Source organism: Lepidochelys kempii, chromosome 14 (assembly GCF_965140285.1).
Source record: "Lepidochelys kempii isolate rLepKem1 chromosome 14, rLepKem1.hap1, whole genome shotgun sequence".
NCBI lineage: Eukaryota > Metazoa > Chordata > Testudines > Cheloniidae > Lepidochelys > Lepidochelys kempii.
In genome coordinates, this window is record NC_136393.1 from 40,003,206 (window position 1) to 40,025,419 (window position 22,214).

General features: G+C 50.7%; 2 protein-coding genes across 2 annotated transcripts in view; one reads left to right on the plus strand and one right to left on the minus strand.

Annotated features, from left to right (window-relative positions):
- The window catches only part of LOC144929445 (uncharacterized), a 64,591-nt gene that overhangs the window by 30,157 nt on the left and 12,220 nt on the right, over positions 1 to 22,214 (minus strand). The window lies entirely within an intron of this gene.
- On the plus strand, positions 12,378 to 16,826 carry LOC144929464 (cholinesterase-like). The gene is made up of 3 exons (XM_078848897.1): positions 12,378 to 13,879; positions 15,071 to 15,234; positions 16,706 to 16,826. Exons 1-3 carry the CDS (start codon positions 12,378 to 12,380, stop codon positions 16,789 to 16,791), a joined length of 1,752 nt encoding a protein of 583 aa, XP_078705023.1. The 3' UTR covers positions 16,792 to 16,826.

A 22,214-nucleotide genomic window follows, 5' to 3' on the forward strand; every position in this document is an offset into this window, starting at 1 on the left:
CCCTGGCTGTGGCTCCAGTCCCGGCCTTGTTCCCAGCCCCAGATCTACTCCCAACTGTGGCCCCAGCCTCAGCCCCCCTTACCCCTGTTACCCCCCTTCCCTAGCCACATCATTGATCCCAGCCCCAGCTCCGGATAGGGATAAGGGGGGTGCAATCTTTGGGGACCACTACCTTAATCATTGGAGGGAAATCACTGCCTTGAGAAATTTTCCCATTAATGGGGAATGAAGCTCTTTAATTATCAAGTTTCCCCCTCACATCTGAAAATTAAATGATTTCTCCACTAGTTTTAATTAACATGGCATGATTGCTGCTTAAAGTGAGTTGTTCTGCATGTAACAAACATCAAAGCCAGGAGCCTCCCCCCATTTGGGGGCATGGTGTATCCCAGCTACTAATGGGGCAGTTGGCCAGAGCCTGACTGGCTGTATTTTGCCCCAGATGGAGGCAGGATGGGAGAGTCATCCCTCCAGGGGGCTGCTGTGTGTGTGACTGCATTCCTGATCCCCTTAATCAGTGTCCAGGGTGTCTAAATATTGTTGTCCTTTATAGCAATCCTGCTGTATTAACCCCTTCCATTCCCATCACCACTTTCACCCCCAAAGAATCCCTAAAGCTCCTGACAGATGGACTCTATGGGGGGTCATTAGTGGTGTGAATATGGTGGCTGCCCTATGCCAACAAGAGGTGCAATATCCCCACATGACAACTGCCAAGCTCTTGGTTTGCCCTGTACCAGCTGTTGCTCCCCACATAGGCGGCGACTTCTGCTGGCGCCAGTGCGTGCTCGACCCGCCTCTGCCCCCAGCCCTGCTCCATAATTGATTATGCACCTTAACCAGCATTTGTTGAAGTGCTAAACCAGATTTTGACACTTCTTTGGCAGGTGCAGAGAGAACATTTTCTTCCTTTTAGTTTATTCAACTAGTTCAGTTCAATGATTAAGAACATAAGAGTGGCCATACTGGGTCAGACCAAAGGTCCATCTAGCCCAGTATCCTGTCTTCTGACAGTGGCCATCTAGCCCAGTATCCTGTCTTCTGACAGGTGCCCCACAGGGAATGAACACAATAGGTAATCATCACTTGATCCATCTCCTGTTGCCCATTCCCAGCTTCTGGCAAACAGAGGCTAGGGACATTAGTTCATTCAATGTTAAGAAAATGATTAGGAGTTGAAAAAGCAAGAAAACTTTTTGTCCCCTCTTCCAATCTATGAATACAAATGAGGTGTCACAGGGTGAGATCTACTAGTTCTGAAATCTTGAAGGGCAGAGTGACTAGAAACAATCAGTTCAGTTCACTACCTACAGGTCACACTTCTTTTGATAAACAACTGACTTATTAAACAAAGCAGTTCTTGCATTAAAACTTTTTTCCCCTCCTCATGTACCCATCACGTTGAAGGTAGTTTTATTTAACTCATAAAAAAGTGCTGGTTTTGTGCAGTTATAACCGAATTCCAGTTTCCAGCCAAATACAGCTGGACACAAATCACCAGTAAAATATTAATCATCTAGTAAATAAGAAATGCTTCATTCTCCATTTTCTAACACAAGAAAAAAGTACAAAGAATCTAAATGTATGTTAACTAATTGCTCAAATAAATGTGTATAGATATAGTGTAACCTGCCAGTTAGCAAAAACAAGTACTAAATTTAATATAAAGGCTACATTTAATAATGTATCAACAGGTTTTAATGGGTACCAACCAATGAAAATCAACCTTTCTTTAGGACAATAACTAAAAAGTTAAAATGCAAAGTGAGATTAAAACTGATCAGTAAAATCAAGGTTTCAGTGATTTCAATTACTTTTATTTTAATTAGCAAAAACAACGAGGAGTCCTTGTGGCACTTTAGAGACTAATAAATTTATTTGGGCCACCTTTGGTGGCCTAAAACCCACTTCATCAGATGCATGGAGTGGAACATACAGTAGGGAGGTATAAATACACAGCATATGAAAAGATGGGAGTTGCCTTACCAAGTGGGGGGGGGGGTCAGTGCTAACGAGCCAATTGGAAAAGAGAGACAGAGATGGGGCAATTTCCACAGATATACACTCAGTGGGACCCATGTCAATCAGTCCAGGATTAAAGAAGTCCCAGCAGGTTTCTAAAACCCTCCAAGCGGCTCAATTTCCTACAGATGTATATTTCCCTTTTGAGAACTATAGACTAGAATATAACAGACCACTTCAAGGTGGTATAGAACTAACCCCAGGCCTCTTAGTGCTTCAGATCATTGGGGAAGTAACATGTGTCAACACAGTGTTTCAACTTTATATATGTATTAAGTGAACAAAATAAAGCTAAGTTGAAGAGGAAATAAGCACATTAATAAGAGAATAATAAAGAAGTCCAGTTAATAACAGAATGATTCATAATAATGTGAATCAACCATTAATTATTAGCTGAATAAGATCAATATATCAGACCATTCCCATGTGGACTCTACCAATCTGGCAGGCAGCAGTTCATTTATCTATCAGCCCAGGCAATAGGGAATTTTGCCAGTTAGGTCTAAGCTTGTATTCCAGCCAAAGGCTTGATACAGAAGAGAAGGAACCAACCCTCAAGACACAACTAATGTGTGGACCATAATTTAAAATGCTAGCATTGAGCTGTTTTTGCCCAGATTTCGTGTTTAGATGATCCCCTTATTCACTGAGTGAGCAGCATCGGACCCAGGAAGCTCAGCCACTGAGCAGAGAGAGAAAGCAAGCAGCCTCCCCTCCCTTAGCAATACACAGAGCCCTCTGATAACAACTCTGTATTGCTGTGGGATTTTAAAAGCTGCTGTGCCCCACCACAGAGGTGGCTGCATTAGGGATCCCTGAGTAGCAGTGGCTGTTAACCAGCTGCCATACCCCACTTCAGAACTACTTGCCCACCAGTTACCACAGATCTTCTCTTTCTGCAAGCCACCAGTTGTTTATCTCTGTTTTCCCGGTCACCGACCCCTGCTCTGGGCTCCCCTGCAGTCTGGACCTTATCTCCTCCTCCTTATCACCGAGCCCAGTGGGGTTGGTTCTCTCAGGATAAATAATCCTCCAGTGACTGCTCCCTGGCTGTTATTCCAGCATCAGAAGACTCCTGAGGTCTCCCATTCCCTTTCAGGTTGAGCTGTGAAACACACACAGAGAGGTGCAACCTGCAACTGGGGAACTAGGAAGGTGAGTGTTTGATTTCCACCAGCTCTTAGACAGGCACCCTAGGTCCAAACGGTTTAATGACATCTCAGAAAATCTGAAACTGGAATCTCTCTCTTCCCCTCCCAAAGCAATTCCCCCTCCCCCTTACACAGCCTTTCAAGCTGCTTTAAGGGATGGGAATAGAATAGTTTCTAAATCCCAGCTCCCTTGCTCTACCCTACTAGACTCCACTCCCACCCAAGAGCTAGAACCCAGGAATCTGGGCTTCCAGCCTCCCCCCATCTCCAATCCACTACCCCACGCTCCATTCCCCAAACCAGGATTAGAACCCAGGAGTCCTGTCTCCCAAACCCCCCTGCTCTAACCCATTAGACTCCCCTCCCCAAGCTGTGATAGAATTCAGGAGTCCTGATTTATATTCCCCTTACCTGTAACCTCAACACCAAACCATCCTCCCTCTCTGCCCAAAGCTAGGGTTTAAGTCACAATACGGATACCTGTGCTGTATACTGGGAGTCAGGACTTGTGGTTTCTATCCCTGGCTTTGGGAGGGGAGTGAGGTAGAGTGGAGTGGTTAAAGAAGGGGGGCTGGGTGTTCAGAACTCCTGGGTCCTATCCCCGGCTCTAGGCCAGCACAGGTCTACTATAGGATCCAAAGGGTATGTTCATCCCAAAAGTGCATCAGCCCTGCTCTAGTAGACATCGCCTCTGCATGGGTGAAGGGATTTCAGACTCCCTGGCTCATTCTCTCTCTATGCTCTCTCATTTTCACTGTGCTGGCTTGGGGGGTGAGGGCTCCAGCTGAGGGTGTGGGCTCCAAGGTGGGGCCAGGGATAATAGATTTGAGGTGCAGGAGCTGGGATCGAGGGGTTTGGAGGGCGGGAGGGGGATCAGGGCTGGGGCAGAGGGTTGGGGCCCAGGAGGGGGTTGGGGTGAAGGCTCCAGGCAGCGCTTACCTCAAGCAGCTCCCAGAAGCAGCGGCACATCCGGCTCCTAAGTGGAGGAGTGGCCAAGCAGCTCTACGCACTGCCCTGTCCACAGGCACCGCCCCCACAGCTCCCATTGGCCATGGTTCCTGGCCAATGGGAGCTGCGGGAGCGGCACTTGGGGCTGGGGCAGTGTCCGGAGCCCCCTGGCTGCCCCTACGAATAGGAGCTGGAGCAGGGACATGCTGCTGCTTCCTGGGAGCCATGCAGCGTGGAAGCTAGCAGGGAGCCTGCCAGCCCTGTTGTGCGTTGCCACCAACTGGACAGTCAACGACCCAGTCAACGATGCTGACCGGAGCCGCCAGGATCCCTTTTCAACTGGTCAAAAACCGAACACCTGGTCACCCTACGCTTCCCTGATGTGAAAGGGCCTCTCCCCTGTATCAGGGAGCTGGGTAAAGGCTGGAGCCAAGCTGTGAGTGTAGCAGAGACCTGGAGTTACTGACTGGGGGAGGGGTGTTTGTTAAAGGGGATCAGGGATAGTTAAGGGGATTCCTGCCCTAAATTCCCTCTAAGCTGTGCGGCCGCACGGCCGTGCAGCAGCCTATTAAGCGTCGCACAGGCGCTCAGGGCTGTGGTGTAGAGAGATGCCTCTCCCCCAGCCCCAACCCAGCCCTGCCCCGGACCTGACACAGCCGGGGAAGAGGCACCCCTCCCCTGGCCTCAACCCAGCCCCAGCCTTGCCAGCAAGTTAAAGAAGTATGGGCTGGATGAACGGACTATACGGTGGATATAAAACTGGCTAGATCGTCGGGCTCAACAGGTAGTGCTCAATGGCTCCATGTCTATTTGGCAGCCGGTATCAAGCAGAGAGCCCCAAGAGTCGGTCCTGGGGCAGGTTTTGTTCAATATCTTCATTAATGATCTGGAGGATGGTGTGGATTGCACCCTCAGCAAGTTTGCAGATGACACTAAACTGGGAGGAGCGGTAGATACGCTGGAGGGGAGGGATAGGATACAGAGGACCCTAGACAAATTAGAGGATTGGGCCAAAAGAAATCTGATGAGGTTCAACAAGGACAAGTGCAGAGTCCTGCACGTAGGACAGAAGAATCCCATGCACTGCTACGGACTAGGGATTGAATGGCTAGGCAGCAGTTCTGCAGAAAAGGACCTAGGCATTACAGTGGACGAGAACCTGGATATGAGTCAACAGTGTGCCCTTGTTGCCAAGAAGGCTAACAGCATTTTGGGCTGTATAAGTAGGGGCATTGCCAGCAGATTGAGGGATGTGATCATTGCCCTCTATTCGACATTGGGGAGGCCTAATCTGGAGTACTGTGTCCAGTTTGGGTCCCACACTACAAGAAGGATGTGGAAAAATTGGAAAGAGTCCAATGGAGGGCAACAAAAATTATTAGGGGACTGGAGCACATGACTTATGAGGAAAGGCTGCAGGAACTGGGATTGTTTAGTCTGCAGAAGAGAAGAATGAGGGGGGATTTGATAGCTGCTTTCAACTACCTGAAAGGGGGTTCCAAAGAGGATGGCTCTAGACTGTTCTCAGTGGTACCAGATGACAGAACAAGGAGTAATGGTCTCAAGTTGCAGTGGGGGAGGTTTAGGTTGGATATTAGGAAAAACTTTTTCACTAGGAGGGTGGTGAAGCACTGGAATGGGTTACCTAGGGAGGTGGTGGAATCCCCTTCCTTAGAGGTTTTCAAGGTCAGGCTTGACAAAGCCATGGCTGGGATAATTTAGTTGGGGATTGGTCCTGCTTTGAGCAGGAGGTTGGACTAGATGACCTCCTGAGGTCCCTTCCAACCCTGATATTCTATGATTCTATCACCTGCTGCGGCCAGGGGAGAGGTGCCTCTCCCCTGGCCCCAACCCAGCCCAGCCCCTGACCTGCTGTGGAGGGGAAGAGGCACCTATCTCGTGGCTCCAGTCCCAGAGCTGATGCAGCAGGGAGAGGCGCCTTAGCCCCCCAGCCCAGGTGCTGCTGTGGGGAGAGAGAGCTGGGGGGAGTCTTCTCTTCCCGCCGTAGCCTGCACCCCAAGCCCCTCATCCCCGACCCCACCCCAGAGCCCGCACTCCCAGACAGAACCCTCACCCCCCCGCACCCTAACCCTCTGCCCCAGCCCTGAGCCCACTCCTACACTCGGAACCCCTCAGCCCCACACCCCCCATCTGTGCACCAATATGGAGGTGAGGTGTCACACGTCACCTCCATATTGGTACACATAACAAAATTCATTCTGCACATGCATGGGAAAAATTAGAGGGAACACTGCTGAGGCCTGCCTATAGCGGCCTCTTCTCTGGGGGATGCACCAGGACTTCTAATGTAGCATCCCAAGACAGACTTGCTAAGTGTCACACCTGCTGTTGGTCTGTCCCGTAGGGTTGTTAAAAATGTCACACTTTGTTTGAGAGACAAGGTGGGAGAGGTAATATCCCTTATTGGACCAAGTTCTGATGGGGCAAGAGCAGGGATTTCCTCCCCCCCACCCCACCCCACCCCACCCGCACCATGGTCAACTAGCGCAGTGTTGCCAATTTAGTTGTTTTCCAACTAGATCTAGGTGTTTTAAAACTTTTCTAGTTGGAAAAAAATTCCATGTAGTCGTTGGTTGGAAATTTGAATTGAAATTGACACATTAATATGCACTTTAAAGGCATATACATGATCAACTATTTGTGTCTGAAAAAAGCATAATAGGTTTGAAAAGTAAGAACACAGACAAACTTCCGCACACAGCTGTCAGCACGTTCATTTTGGAGATGTTGGCCCACCTCATAATTTCAAATGAAGATTTCTAAACACCAATAAATCATCAGAAATTCAAACGCTGATGTTTACTGGTATTTTATAATGTTTAAAATGGGGGGCTGGGAGTTAGCGCCGAATCGCCTTGCCCATGAAAACGTACAGCCCATCTTCACCCTCACGGTCTCACCCCTCGGCCATCACCCCCCTGGAAATTCAAACACCCCCTCTAATTACAATTCTCAGGGGAAAACACAGAGAGAGACAAGCTTTTGAGCTCCACAGAACTCTTCTTCAGGGCTGGGAGAGGATCTCACAGCTAAATGCAAATTGGAACAGATTATTTAGCATATGCAGTTAACCCATATTGTAAGGGACCATTGAAGGTAGAGTGGCCTTATAACACCTCATAGGACAAAAGGGGAGTTGGTGGGTTACAGACTGTTGTAATAAGCCATAAATCCAGTGTGTCTGGTCAGTCCATGATTTTTAGTGTCTAGCAGAGTAATGAATTTAAGCTCCCAGGCTTGTCTTTTGGTAGTTTTGTTCAGGTTTCTTTTGAGGAGGAGGACTGATAGGACACCTGGGGAAGTCAATTATTTTTTGTCAAGGTCCAAATTTCTTGGTCAAGCAAGGGATAGTCAAGGTCCAGACTCCAGAGAAAACAATAAAACAACAACAGCAATAATGATAAAAAGTAAATAAAAAGATTTCAGGATCCATTTTAAAGCATCTGGTGGTCTGGATTTGACCTGCAGTCTGCCTATTAACTACCCCTGGGTCAGACATACAGTGATCACTTTGTGACAAGGGTTCACCCACAGGTGATAATTGGGACTGACAAAGCTACAGCTACATTGCATACACCTGGTTTGAGGGAGACAGACTCCTTCACACTCTGCCCAGTAGCGGAGGGGAAAGGTGCACTCAGTTACAGAGTAAGGAACTTTAATCCTACTTCTTCTACACAATGCTCTTAACGCTCCTCTGAGCATCACAGCCCTGGTTCACCAATTCCTCCCACCCCAACTTTAGGGGAGCTATAAAGTAGCATTTGCCCATTTCCCCCTCCCCCAGTTATGTTAGCTATAACTAGACATCTGTCAGGTGGGGGATTCCAAGGGTTGGAAGAGGGGTTCCCAGGTCCTATCCACCAATACTCCCTCCAGAGTTAGTCCCTGGAACAAGCACCACACTTAACAACAGCGCGACACTGTTACCAAAGCCAGGAGCAGAGCCAGGTCAGGATCTCTAGCGGGGGTTACACAGATTTGGCACAGCATACAGTCAACCGGCTCTACTCTCCCACACATTCCTCACCCTTTAGCCAGTAGCTACTAGATATAGTGTTTGACTGGCACTTCCCCCAGCCAATCAGGTTTGTACAGAGTAGCTGGTGGAGAAGAGACAGGAAGGGGCTGTTTCGCAAGCACAGCACAAATTCACATCAAGGAGAGCTAGGAAAAGAACTCAGGTCCCTACGAGAACCAAATATCCACTATTTTGCAACAACACCTTTAATCGGAAAGAGGCCACATTATCTGCTTTCTCTGCTAACACAAGGTGGCTCTTTTTGTCCAGCGGTAGTGTCCCTCTGGATCTCCTGGGACCAAACCAACCTGACCTATCCAGAACAAAATCTGCTGGTTTCTGTGCCATGCTGTGCCCAACACAGGGCTAAACCATTCTTCTTCTGTCAATATGCTCATTGGGTTAGTTGGAGTTGTATTGATACAGGGATTAGTTGCAGTAAGTGGCCAGAGCTTGCCCTGGCATCAGAGAAGAGCCAGGGCTGCAGTTAGAGGGATTCCCCTTTTATAATTAGGGTGATGCAGTGTCCCTATAGACACTGCCTTACTTACACCCCCTCCTGTGGCTGCCATCCTTGTCAGTTTCAGGGCTGTCTCTGGCTCAGAGCAACAGCTGGGACTCACAGCTGGAGCTCTGAAATTTACAAGAATGTCAATTTCACGCTGGTAGGTTCCCTGCTGTGAAATTGAGCCTGTGGTGGGCTCACAGCTGCCCCAGCCAGCTGTCAGCTAGGCACTGGAGGCTCCCCACCTTCTGAAGCTGGTGCAGAGCTCAATTTCACAGCAGTGAAATAGACATCCTTGTCAGTTTCACAGTTCCAGCTGTGAGTCCCCCACTGCTGCTCTGAGCAGAAGGCAGCTGGAAAATTCACTGCTGGTAGGCTCCCTGCTGTGAAATCAAGCCTGTGCAGGGGGTTGCCAGGGAGCTCCAGCTGTGAGCCCTGTGTGCTTGTCAGTGTCCCACAATGCTCCACTTCAGCTAGTGTAAGCGTTCCTGGTGAGGATGTGCGCCACCAGCAGAAGGAGGGTAGTACAGACACCCAGAGCCCATTGAATTATTGCGGAAGCTGTAGATCGACCAAAATTAAGTTGAGCTAATTTTGTAGTGTAGACAATACCCCAAGTGTGCATGAGGATTTTTTAAAAAAAACTCACGGAGTTGCAGGGCTGCTATTATGGCTGTGAGAGGCACCTCCCCAAGCTGACGCTTCACTAGGTGTGTTGGGAAGGTGGAGGAATATTAAAAACATGTCACCCCTGTGATGGGTTGGATCACAGAAACCCCCTGGGGGCTGCCACCTGATGTGCCAAGACTACTTCTGCTCCTGCTTTCCTGCCCTGGCAGCTTAGGACTTCCTGCCTGGTTTGAGCCAGACCCCGCTAGCCTGCTGCAAACCTAGACCCAGGTCTGCACCACGTCCCCTAACAGCTGTAGGCTTAACTGAAAGCAGTTTACAGAAGTGTGCCTGTCTTTAACACTCAGATGCCCAACTCCCAATGGGGTCCAAACCCCAAATAAATCCATTTTACCCTGTATAAAGCTTATACAGGGTAAACTCATGAATTGTTTGCTCTCTATAACACTGACAGAGAGATATGCACAGCTGTTTCCCCACCCCCCCAGGTATTAATACATACTCTGTGTTAATTAATAAGTAAAAAGTGATTTTATTAAATACAGAAATAGGATTTAAGTGGTTCCAAGTAGTAACAGACAGAACAAAGTGAATTACCAAGCAAAATAAAATAGAACACACAAGTCTATGTCTAATCAAATGGAATACAGATAAAATCTCACCCTTAGAGATGTTTCAATAAGTTTCTTTCACAGACTGGAACCTTCCTAGTTTGGCACAATCCTTTCCCCGGTACAGCCTTTGTTCCAGCTCAGGTGGTAGCTAGGGGGTTCCTCATGGTGGCTGCCTCTCTTGTTCTGTTCCACCCCCTTATATGATTTTGGCACAAGGCGGGAATCTTTTGTCTCTCTGGGTCCCCCCTCCCCCTTCAAATGGAAAAGCACCAGGTTTAAGATGGATTCCAGTTCGAGTGACATGATCACATGTCACTGTAAGACTTCATTACCCACTTGCCAGCACACATGTATTCAGGAAGACTTACAAGTGAAATAGAGCCTTCTACAGACAATAGTTCTGGTTAATGGGAGCCTTCAAGATTCCAAAACACCATTAATGGCCCACACTTTGATAATTACAATAGGCCCTCCAAGTTATATTTTATATTTCTAGTTTCAGATACAAGAGTGATACATTTATACAAATAGGATGACCACACTCAGTAGATTATAAGCTTTGTAATGATACCTTACAAGAGACCTTTTGCATGAATCATATTCCAGTTACATTATAGTCACACTCATTAGCATATTTTAATAAAATCATATAGAGTGAGTCACAACCCCTTTCTGACATCCCTCTTGCTGACTGTTAGTGCCCACCAGATGCCCACATCTGCACTAGTATTCACACACTGCCATGCACCATTCCTGCCCTCTTTCTGTGCATCTCTCCCAGTTTCCCTGGGGGTGGTTTAGGCTAACCGAAAGTGGTGGCTCACAGGGAATCCCTAGAACAAGGAGGAACGGATAGGACATCTGTCAAGTCCTTGCCAGTTTGTCTGCAGTTGGCAAAGTGGATGTGCCTCTCGCTAGTTCACATTAGCTAAATTTGGCCTATATACCACTCCCTCCTGCCTCCTGGGCTAAGGGGTGGTGGTGGGGCTGGGAGGAATGCCTGCTCCAGTTGGAGACAGCAAGGGATGGGGAGTGGAGATCTGGAGTTCCTTCCTCAGATCTGCACCATGGCAAGCTCAGAGAGGTTATGGAGTGGCCCTTTAATCTCGATGAGGGGGGTCTCCGCTGAATGAGAACCCCCTCTGGAGATGGTACAGCCTCAGGCAATAGGTCATGGCAGAGGGTGCTCCCAATCACTCCCCTCTTCCAGTCTCAGGGTGAGGGTTATGTGCAGAGGTGCTGATTTCCCCAGTCCCCGGGGGGTGCTCAACCCCTGCTCTGCCCCAGGCCCTGCCCCCACTCCACTCCTTCCCCCAGCCCTGCCTCTTCCCACCCCCACCCCATTCCACTCCCTCCCCTGCCTCTTCCTGCCCCTGCTCCTCCCCATCCCATGCCTCCTGCAGGCTGCTGAACAGCTGATCATGGTGGGCGGGAGGTGCTGGGAGGGAGTGGGAGGAGCTGATTGATGGGGCCTGCCAGCAGGCCAAAGGGCTGGGGTGGGAGACGCTGATCTGCGGGGCTCCTGGTAGGTGCTGAGCATCCACTATTTTTTTTCCTGTGGATGCTCCAGCCCCAGAGCACCCACAGAGTTGGCACCTATGGCTATGTGCCGGGTGCGCTGGTTCCCAGGGTTTAGCACAGCTCCAGCACGCATTGCCTAGTGCTCCCTGACAGAAATTCAGGGAGTGTATCCCAGTAGAGAACAAACTCTCCTGCATGACCGTGCTGGTGCCATTTTCAATGTTATAGAATTTAAGGCCACTAGATCACCCAGTCCATCCTCCTGTATATCACAGGCCACCAGCACCCTCACATCGACCCCAGCAACTAGGATGGCCTGGTGTCTGGTTTGCAATCAGAAAATCTGGTCAAAAAGGGGACCTGACAGTGTCCAGTCACTGTGGGCAGGGGAGGCAGGGAGGTGCTGACTCATCACCCGCGCCAGCCCCTACTCAGCCAGGGCTGCCTCCTGCCTGCATCCAGTGGCTGCAGCTCTCAGCCCCTGCTCTGCAGGCGAATCTCTCCCAACCCACACAGGGATGGGAGGAGAGGGAAAAAGCAGTGAGCAATGCGGGGAGGGAGAGGGGAAAGAGGAGCGAATGGGGGGTGGGTCCTCAGAGGGAAGAAGCAGGGCAGGGGAGGTTCTAGTACTCCTCCTGGAATGTCCAGTTTTTAAATATTACGAAGTTGGCAACCCTACACAACTGAAACGAGCCCAGAGTCAAGGAGAGCCATAGGAGGCTAGACTGTTATGTGCCACAAACAGACAAGAGGAGGGGCTGACGAGCAGCAGTGCTGGAGGCATGATTTAATGGGATATACTCAGATGATCCAGGCATGCAATGGGGCAGTGTGTCCCTCCCATGTCATCCTGGCCTCATACCACCAGCCTGGCTTTATGTCTCCCAGCTAGTACTGGCCCAACAAATAACTCCCTGTGGGTGGTTTCCCTTCCAGCTTCTGCCATGCTGGGACCCCTACCTGCACTGCCCTGCCTGCTGCTGCTCCTCTCCCTGCTAGGCCCTGGTTCTGCCTCCAATGATGGCACTGTGGTGCTCACCAGCAGTGGTCCTGTCCGGGGCAAACACCTCTTAGCTGGCTCCAGCCCAGTTACCGCCTTCCTGGGCATCCCCTACGCCAAGCCCCCCGTGGGACCCTTGCGCTTCAAGAAGCCAGTTCCCCACAAGCCTTGGAGGCATGTCCTGGAGGCCGCCAGCTATGGAAACTCCTGCCCCCAGCAAATGTTTTCTGGTTACCCTGGCAGTGCCATGTGGCTGCCTACCACACCGCTGTCAGAGGACTGCCTCTTCCTCAACCTGTGGGTGCCTAAGCCCCAGTCCCCTGCACTAGTCCCCGTCCTCGTCTGGATCCACAGTGGGGGATTCTTCATCGGCACAGCCTCCCTTGACATCTATGACGGGCGCTTCTTAGCTGCCACTGAGAGCGTCATTGTGGCCTCCATGAACTACCGGCTGGGGGCGCTGGGCTTCCTCTCGCTACCACCAGCCGCCCCAGGAAACGCCGGCCTGTGGGACCAGCGCCTGGCACTGCGCTGGCTGCAGAAGAATGCAGCCGCTTTTGGTGGGGACCCAGCACGGATGATGCTATTTGGCCAGAGCACCGGGGGAGCCTCAGTCGCCTTCCACCTCCTCTCACCGGGGAGCCGGCACCTCTTTGCCCGGGCTGCGCTGCAGAGTGGGGTCGCCAATGCACCTTGGGCTTCGCTGAGCCAAAAGGAGGCCAGGGAGAGAGCCCGGGCACTCGGCCGACTGATGGGCTGTGGCAAGGGCAGTGACGGTGCTGTGGTAGACTGTCTGAAGAGGAAAGATTCGGAGGAGTTTGTGCAACACGATTTCACCATCACAAGGAACAAAAGGCTGGTTGATTTCCCCTTCTTGCCCACGGTGGATGGGGATTTCCTCCCTGATGAGCCACGGCGGCTGCTGGAGGCCGGGCACATCCACACCAAACCCATCCTGACCGGCATCACAGCCAATGAAGGCTCCATGTTCCTGATGTTCGGCGCTCCCGGATTCAGCCTGGGGAATGACAGCCTGATCGGCTGGGAGGAGTTGGTGGAGGGGTTAAGGTTCATGGTGCCAGGATTGCCAAATCTCTCTGTCCAGGCGGCAGCGCTGAGGTACAGCCAGGAGGGGAAGGGGCGTGGCCCAGCTCAGCACCGCTGGGCCATGAACCAAGCTGCCAGCGACTACCTCTTCTTGTGCCCCATGACTGAGCTGGCCAGGCAGCTGGCGAAGGCTGGGACCCCTGCGTACATCTACTTCTTTGCACACCGCTCTTCTGGCTCGCTCTGGCCCCACTGGATGGGGGCAGTGCACACCACCGAGCTACTCTATCTCTTCGGGACCCTGGCGTCCGAGGGGGGAGCCAACCACACACACACGGAGGCCGAGGCAGCGCTCAGCCGTAGGGTGATGCGGTACTGGGCGGAGTTTGCCAGGAGTGGGTAAGGCATACCACGGCATCCTCCCCTCCCCCTCTTCATAGTCACCTGCCCCCCCATGTCCCTCCCTTGCCCTCATATATTTGCCTGCCCCTTTTTCCCCCCTCTTCCCACATTCATCTGCTCCCATCACTGTCTCTCCCTGCTCTCTGACAGCACCGTCATCCTCCGAGATGAGAGCCTGGCTTTTGTCCTATTAGCAACTCTGGGAATCAGTGGCCATCTTTACTAGAGTCAGCCTCAATGCACAGTCGTGAAGGCAAGAGGGCATCCTTAACTGAGGGCATCCTGAGGTTTTGAGTCCCACAGAGATAAATGGTGGTCATTTGACTAAGGGGAATCTTGTCACTTCAGCCCCACTGAGAACAGAAGAAGGCGGCCATTTTTAAAAGACAAAATTTTGGCCGTTGGCTCCTGAGTGTCCCTGGACCATAAGGAACTTTAAAAAATAAGGTTGCCCTTGGTCCAAGATGGTAGCCAAAATTTGGGCCTTGCTGAGTTGTTTATGGTAGGAAGAAAAGTTGACTGTATGAGTTGGGTATTTCTTTGGTGGAATCCTGTTGATTTACAAAGCATGTGTGCAAAGTCGTGGTGCCTGAACATAGCAGGAACAGAAAGCAGAGTTTCCTTGTTCACAATATCCAAGCATGTATCTCCAGCCAGTTCTGTGCCTCAAGAAGCTCGGACTCTGCTCCCTCTCAGGGCTATGCTACCAGGCTCTTCTCTGGCTTTTTGGTCCTGTCTGCTTCTGACACACCCTGATCCACCAATTAATACCCCAGCCCCTGAGTTTGCAATCAGTCCCAAGGAAACCCCTCTTATTCTCCCAGAGTTAGTGCTCCATTCAGGTCTTCACATGTGGCCCAGTGCCTTGGGCGGTGGCTTCTGTTGTTTGTTATCTCTAAACAAAAGGACATTTAATTGCTTCTTCACTTAACTTGAATTAATGGTGGCTAGCATACACACCAACTTCAGTGAGGTCTGTGATTGCCCATAGATTAGACACATGCTAGCACCCTCAGCATAACAACAACAACACTGTGTGTGTGAGAGAGAGAGAGACAGAGACTCTGGTGCCCTTAGTGTATGGGGATAAATTGCCCCATGTCCCTGTGTATGAGTTCCCTAGCAGCTAAGGTACATTTCCTTTCCTCTCTCCTGATCTGGCTGGCTCTTGCTGAATTCTTGCCCTAGGAGTCCCACAGGGACAGACAGAAGCAAGGGACACTGGCCCCTCTACAGTACCACGGAGCAGAACTTCTTCCACATCAGCAAGAATGAGTCTCGGGTCAAAGGGCCATTGCCCACGTGGCACTGCAGCTTCTGGGCATGTCTTGAGAGGATCTCCAGACCCAATGGTAAGTGATGGTGCAGGGAAGGGGAAAGGCATCAGCTTCACTCACTCCACCAGGGGAGAAGGAGTCCTGAGCTGCCTGATGAGGAGCTCTGAGGGTCAGAAGGGCTGGGAAGGGCAGGCTACAAGGACAATGAAGAGTTGTGGAAGAATAAAATGCAGTCACTTCTTGGGAAAGGAGGGGGTAGGTATGGCAGCTTTTTAGCAGCCACCCAGCCAACCCTGTGCAGCTGTTCAGGACAAGAGGTGATGGGGAATCTCCTATTCAGCTGAAAACACATGGAGGGGAGGAGGGGGAGGTTACAGAGCAGGCAGAATGCAATCTACAGCTGGTCAAACAAAAGGTCAGGAAAAATAATCAACTTTTGTGAGGATTTTTTTATTCAGTTTTTAATTTTCCAAAATTGCTGTAACTGGAGTATTTCAGGGAGGAAAATCTTGAATTTTTCTAAACCAAACCTTTTTTGGGGGGAACATTTCCATTTTGAAATCATATGTTTGCCCACATTTTGACCATCTCCTAGTGGAAAAGGACAGAGAGAGAGAGAGAGAGAGTGTGTGTGTGTGGTGGGGAAATATCCTTTTTCATTTGCCTATTTTAAAAGCCCTGCAGCACAATTTTTTTAAAAAAATCCCATTTAAAATACAGAATCGCAAGACTGTTTGAAGTCAAACTGAAAACGGGTGTAGTTTGAAACCGGTGATTCATAATTACACAGATGAAAGTTGTCATGTGGTTTCATTTAGGACAGGGGTTCTCAACCTTTTCCTTTCTGAGCCCCCACCCCCCAACATGCTATAGAAACTCCACAGCCCAGCTATGACACAATTGTTTTTCTGCATATAAAAGCCAGGACCCATGTTAGGGGGTAGCAAGCAGGACACTTGCCCAGGGCCCCACACCACAGGGGGTCCCTGTGAAGCTAAGTAGCTCAGGTTTTGGCTTCAGCCCTGGGTAGTGGGACTTTGGCTTTCTGCCCTGGGCCCTAGCGAGTCTAATGCTGGCCATGCTTGGTGGACCCTTGAAACCCGCTTCCAGCCCCCCAGGGGCCCCCGGAGCCCTGGCTGAGAACCACTGATTTCAGAAGCTCCACGGAAAGGTTAAAGTTTTGAAGTTTATGTTTGTTTGTTTTCCTCCCGAATGGGGAAAATCCCATTTTTCTGACTGGCTGTAATGGAATCACTAGAGCTGTGATGTGCCCTGACGAATGGGAAAGTGACAGGGGATCTCTGCTCAGCCTGACTGGTTTCATGCCCCCTGCGAAACATGGGACTACAGCAGCACCACACCCTCTTACCCCAACGGCTTCCGCACTGCCTCCGAGAGAAGATCGCCCCCATCCAGTCGTCCACCCCACCATCCTGCACCACTTGGCCTTTTCTCTCCCATCCATGTACCTTGCAGATCCAGGCCCCACCTTGCTCATATTCACAGCCCTTTGCTGCTATTAACAAGCTTGCTTTGTGTTGTGCAGGCCAACAGATCTCAGAGGCCTTGGGGGCGAATGGAGATCAGAACAAAGAAAGTCCCACGTGGGGGGAAATCTCACTATCCAGGTGAAGGAATCTTGTGGCAGGACAGAGGATGATGGCACCGCCCCCGCATCTGTCTGTTCTCAGACCCCCCAGATCCATGCTCTGCAGACCTTATTGCTAGGTACATCTGGAGAGCACCCTGCCCCCTCAACTCCCAAACCACCTGCTTCTGTCAGCAAAGGAGACCACCCTTTGGGGGAGCAGTAATATCTCTCTTATCCTCTCTATGGGGCCCATGATCACACCCACTGAGCCAGGCTCTCATATGCCCCAGAGTGCATCTGCTCCTGGACTCCAGCCCCAGGAGGAGTCAAACCCTTTCTCACACCATGACTCTCAGCAAATTGCACCCAAGAGAACTGCCATCCATTCCCCCTATCCACCACACACACCTCTGGGGTCATCTCACACACACACACACACACACACACACACACACACACACACACTGCTGCTGATTGGTTCATTAACAAGGACCATGCCAACGAACTGGCCAACCATCCAAAGCTTTCTGCTGAACCCCAAGTGGATTAAAGAATTTTCAGCCTGGAACTACTCTCCTTCCATGTGAGATCTTTTCTAGCTAGGAGTGGGGTAGAAGTATGGGGACACACAAGGGTGGAGGGGAGACATGCTGCTGCTGGGGTTTGATTGGGCAAGTTACAGAGTGCGACTTACACCTGGAGAGTGTTACACCTGGAGAGTGCTTAAAACATGAACAATCTGGATCCACTCCCATCAAGAACTGGGAACAGAACCCAGGTGTCCTGATTCTCTGCCACCTCTACTCTAAACACTAGATACCACTTTTCTCCCAGAGCTGGGAGCAGAACACAGGAGTCCTGACTCCCAGGCCCCACTGCTCTAACTATTAGACACCACTCCTCTCCCAGAGCTCGTGATAGCACCCAGGAGTCCTGACTCCCAGCCCTCCCACTCTAACCACTAGATCCCTCTCCCCCAGCCAGATGTGATTGTGGGATCTCAGTGCAAGCCTTAAAAGGCACTTCATTCTCAAATTTCCTGTGCTGTAAACATGAAAAAATAAGTTAGTCATACACAGGGCTTCTGTGTGTGACACACACATACACAGTGTGATTTGACCAAATTCAATTAGCTAACCTGTGGCAAAGCCAGGAAATGAGACCTAGATGAGGAGCCTTATGACCATTTGTTTTTAAACAAAGCAATCTTCCTAGAATGGTGCAGAATGAGAAAAAGTTATTAATGTATGTATTTATTGACTACATTTCCATAGTTGCTTCTGATCAATTTTGGCCATGCCCAAGTACAGGGGTGGCCAACCTGATCCTGAGAAGGAGCCAGAATTTACCAATGTACATTGCCAAAGAGCCACAGTAATACATCAGCAGCTCCACCCATCAAGTCCCCCCGCTCCCAGTGCCTCCTGCCCACCAGTAGCCCCGCCATCAGTGCCTCCCGCTCCCTCCCCGCACCTCCCGATCAGCTGTTTCCTGGCATGGAGAGGCTCTGGGGGAGAGGGGAGGGGAGGGGGAGGAACAAGGGCATGGCAGGCTCAGGGGAGGGGGTGGGAAGGGGTGGAGTGGGGGCAGGGCCTGTGGCAGAGCCAGAGATTGAGCGGTGAGCACTCCCCAGCACAGTGGAAAGTTGGCACCTGTAGCTCCAGCCCCGGAGTCGGTGCCTGTACAAGGAGCAGCATATTAACTTCTGAAGAGCCGCATGTGGCTCCGGAGCCACAGGTTGGCCACCCCTGCCCAAGTAGATCAATACCATTTGTGCTGTTATGGACGTACGGACATATTACGGCAGCAGTCACCAGGAGGCACTATAGGACAATCTTAAAAGTTCTTTTCCTTAGGGTGTGGCACTGTTCAGTTTTTGAAGATGTTGTTAATTTTGCAATGTAGTTTGTGTTTGGGGAGCTGTGGCAAACAGCAAGGGAATTTAGAGTGGAGTTAAGTCAAGTTTTGGGGCAGAGGTGCTTCCCACAAACTAGGAATTAGTGTTGGGCTGAGATTTTTAAAAGCCAGGTTTGCCTGCATCCCATTTATGACCTCCTCTATTCAAGTCTGGTGTATATAGTGTAAATATACAACTCGCAATAGAACATACCCTGACTCTGTGCCATTGATTTCTCCTTCAAAGCAAAACTGACCTGCAAGGCTCTGAGATCTGCTACTGCTCGGCAGAGGGGGCTACAGCATGTAGTCAATAAATAAGATAGCTATTATCTTTACTTAGGTCAATATTTAGCAATACTCAGAGCTTCTGTTCAGCCACAGCTTCAAATGAAAGTTGCAGGTCTGGAAATCAGGATAAAGGTGTGTCAAGCTGGGGACTCAAGAAACTTGGCACCCAGAAATAACCATACCTTCTGCAGCCAGTGTGGTGTCAAAACTGCTAGAGGCATGGATTACTGCCATCTTGTGTGTAATTCCTTATCCTGGAGGACAGAGTTGGGGGAATTCACCTCACCACACCCTGCACGTGCAAAAACATCCAGTGGGTCCCCTAAAAATCAGCCCCCAGATTCAACTCGCCACCCCATCCCCTCCTCTCAGCTTTTTCCATCCTAGGAAAAACCCACCAGCAGCTCCCTGTTTGATACTCCCCTTCTTGATCCGTCTCCACTGCAGCTCTTTACCTTCCAGGGACTGGGATGATCTGGAGCAAAACGTGGCTGTTACGCTGCAGCTGGTCAGGGTGAGGAGGACAATTGGGAAGGTTTCAGAAGGGGCTTTAGTCCATTTCACACCGATTTCCCCCAGGCTCTTTCCCTGCAGACAGACACTGACAATATACCAGGGCTACCCCCACAGAGACATTTTTATCCCCTCTCCCTTCGTGTCCCTGAGCCAAATGCCAGCAAGGACCAGAATCACAGGAGCTCCTTTGGGGATTCCCCCTGACACTGTCCCCAGGGCAGCACTTTCAGTACTGTTCTAGAGGTGGGACTAGAACCCAGGAGTCCCGGTTCCTAACCCCCCTCGATCCCATTCCCCTGCCAGAGAACCCAGGAGTCCTGGCTCCCAACCCCCTGCTGACACAGACCCACTCCCCTCCCAGAGCTGCAAACAGAACCCAAGAGTCCTGACTCCTATGATGTGTGGGGAAGGGAGCTCAGTAACTATGGCCCATTGTCTCTCTGGTTTCTCTCCAGAAGAGCTGAGTGGTTTGGTTGAGAGGGGCACCTGACCCACCAGGAGCCAAGCTGTGAGAGCAGCAGAAAGCCAGAGCCCGCAGGGGGCAGAGGGCATGTTTAGGGGATCAGGGAGGGCAAAGGGAACTCTCCTGCCTGTACCCGCCAGGACTCAGAAACATGTGGGGGTGAGGAAGGCTATATTTGGGATGCTGGACCTGCCCCAGCAGTGGGGGAATTCACAGGGACACAGATTTTGGCACCAGAGGGCCCATTCCATTTCCAGTCCCCCCAGCCTGGGGCGGGAGCAGAGTCAGTGTCCCATAGAGGGAACCCTGGGCTGCATTAACAGGGGCAGAGAGGGGGGATGTGGTCCTGTGGCAGTTGGGAGGAGGCAGCAGTGGGGAGGGACAGGTGACTGGCGGCTGGTGGTTGTGGGGAGCTGGGGTGTGGCACAGTCTATCATCCTGTCCCATAGCACAGAGCTTCTGACTTGCAGCAGGGTGGTGGGGCTTGAGGCTTCTGCCCCATGGCAGACACCTGCAAAGGCTCAGGGCCCCAGCAGGTGCACCCCATGGGGCTGCATGTCCCGCCAGAGGACAGAAACCCCAAGCTCCCCTCCCTGCCTGTCTGTTAGGCAGAGAAATGTGGGGAGGGGTATCCCCTGTTAGCCAGGATGGGCAGGGCTGGTGTCCCAAGCCTCTGTTTGCCAGAAGCTGGGAATGGGCGACGGGATGGATCGTTGGAGGATTGCCTGGTCTGTTCATTCCCTGTGGGGTACCTGGCATTGGTCGCTGTTGGAAGACAGGATACTGGGCTAGATGGCCCTTTGGTCTGACCCAGTATGGCTGTTCTTATGGTGGGCTCCGGGAGCTCCACTTTAACTATGAAAGAGCCACATGTGGCTCATGAGCTGCAGTTTGGCCACCGCTGTACTAGGAGCTAGTCTTCCCCTCTTCTCTATCAGCCTGTCCCATAGCTCAGTGGTTAGGCTGCTCTCATGACAGACTATGCTGTTTAGAGCCTTTCTCTCTCGGGGGTCTTGAACCAGGATCTCCAGTACCTCAGAAAGTGCTCTAGCCACTGGGTTAGAAGTTAGACATGTGGGCACTGCCGCCTTCTCCATGACTGTTTGTTTTGCATGGAGCAAGGCAGGCGCCTACCTCATTCTCACAAGAAACAGCGTAGGTGCCTAAGCCACTGTGTTACCCCTCGGCCTCAGCAAAAGTGAGTTTTGCTGTAGATTAGATGGTGTGTCAGATCCCTGCCACACCTCTCTGTTTTCCTCACCAGCAAACTGCTCAGCACTCTCCCAGCCCAACCCTCGCTAACAACTGGTGAATTCCAGCCCCTGAGTGCCTCCAAGATGGTTCTCTGCAATGCACAGCCCCTATCACTGTACATTCACAGAAGATATTAGCAGGTTTCAGAGATATTAAGTTCACTTCTCTGTTAAAGAGTCAGTATGTTACAGCTTGTTAACTGAACTGGGGTAAAAACACCCCTTCCCTTGAAACACAGCCCTGAGTTGCTTTGTAGTGAAAGTAAAACAAGTGTATTAATCAAAAGTCATAGTTTAAGTGATACCTAGTAGAAGGAATAAAGATAGAAAGGGTTACAAACAAAAAAAGTAAAAATATGCTTCCTAATGGCTAGGAGCTAACTTAACAAGCTCCAATCTTTGTACAAGGTAGTTTCCTCACTAGTCTTCCATTCCCAGCAATGGCTGGCTAGGAGCCCCGCTGTCGGAGTTCAAGGTGCTGGTTTTTCTTGTCTCCTCAGCTGAAGGGTAATTTAGGGGTTTGCTCCCTGTCTCTTTATAATCCAGTAAACTTTAGAAATGTCTTCTTCTGACATGTCTCCCCACCTACAGGCCCTTTTCCCTGCTGGGGGTGGATGATATCCCGTGCTGTCTGCCTCCATGCTCCCTACACTGGCAATTTAGATGGTGCAAATGATCTTTTCCTGCAAGCTCCGATACAAATGAATAGCCCACTGAATTTGGCCACATCTGGTTTCTAGTGTTGTCCTCTTTTCTTTGTCTGGAGAAAACCTTTTGTTTATCAACTCTCCCTGACACGCCTGGTTTAAACACCTTTTAGGTACAGGCTTTAAGGAAGTGAGTATCCATAATTCCACCTACAGCACTGTCACACACAATTCGTAATGATATCAGTGACTGGCATGCTACTCGCTTTTGAATGATAACTCGCAACACAGACGCTGACCTTTTTCCCCCAGCGGGTGCTCCACCCCCACGCTGCCCTGAGGTCCTGCCCTCACTCTGCTTCTTCCCCTCCCCGATCTGCCTCCTTCCCTGAGGCCCA

Bases quoted from the DNA above. Each gene is read 5' to 3' on its own strand.
- LOC144929464 (XM_078848897.1), top strand. From the start codon at position 12,378: ATGCTGGGACCCCTACCTGCACTGCCCTGCCTGCTGCTGCTCCTCTCC. The intron at 13,880-15,070 runs GTAAGGCATACC...TTCTTGCCCTAG, and splicing joins GCGGAGTTTGCCAGGAGTGG to GAGTCCCACAGGGACAGACA. The intron at 15,235-16,705 runs GTAAGTGATGGT...TGTGTTGTGCAG, and splicing joins GAGGATCTCCAGACCCAATG to GCCAACAGATCTCAGAGGCC.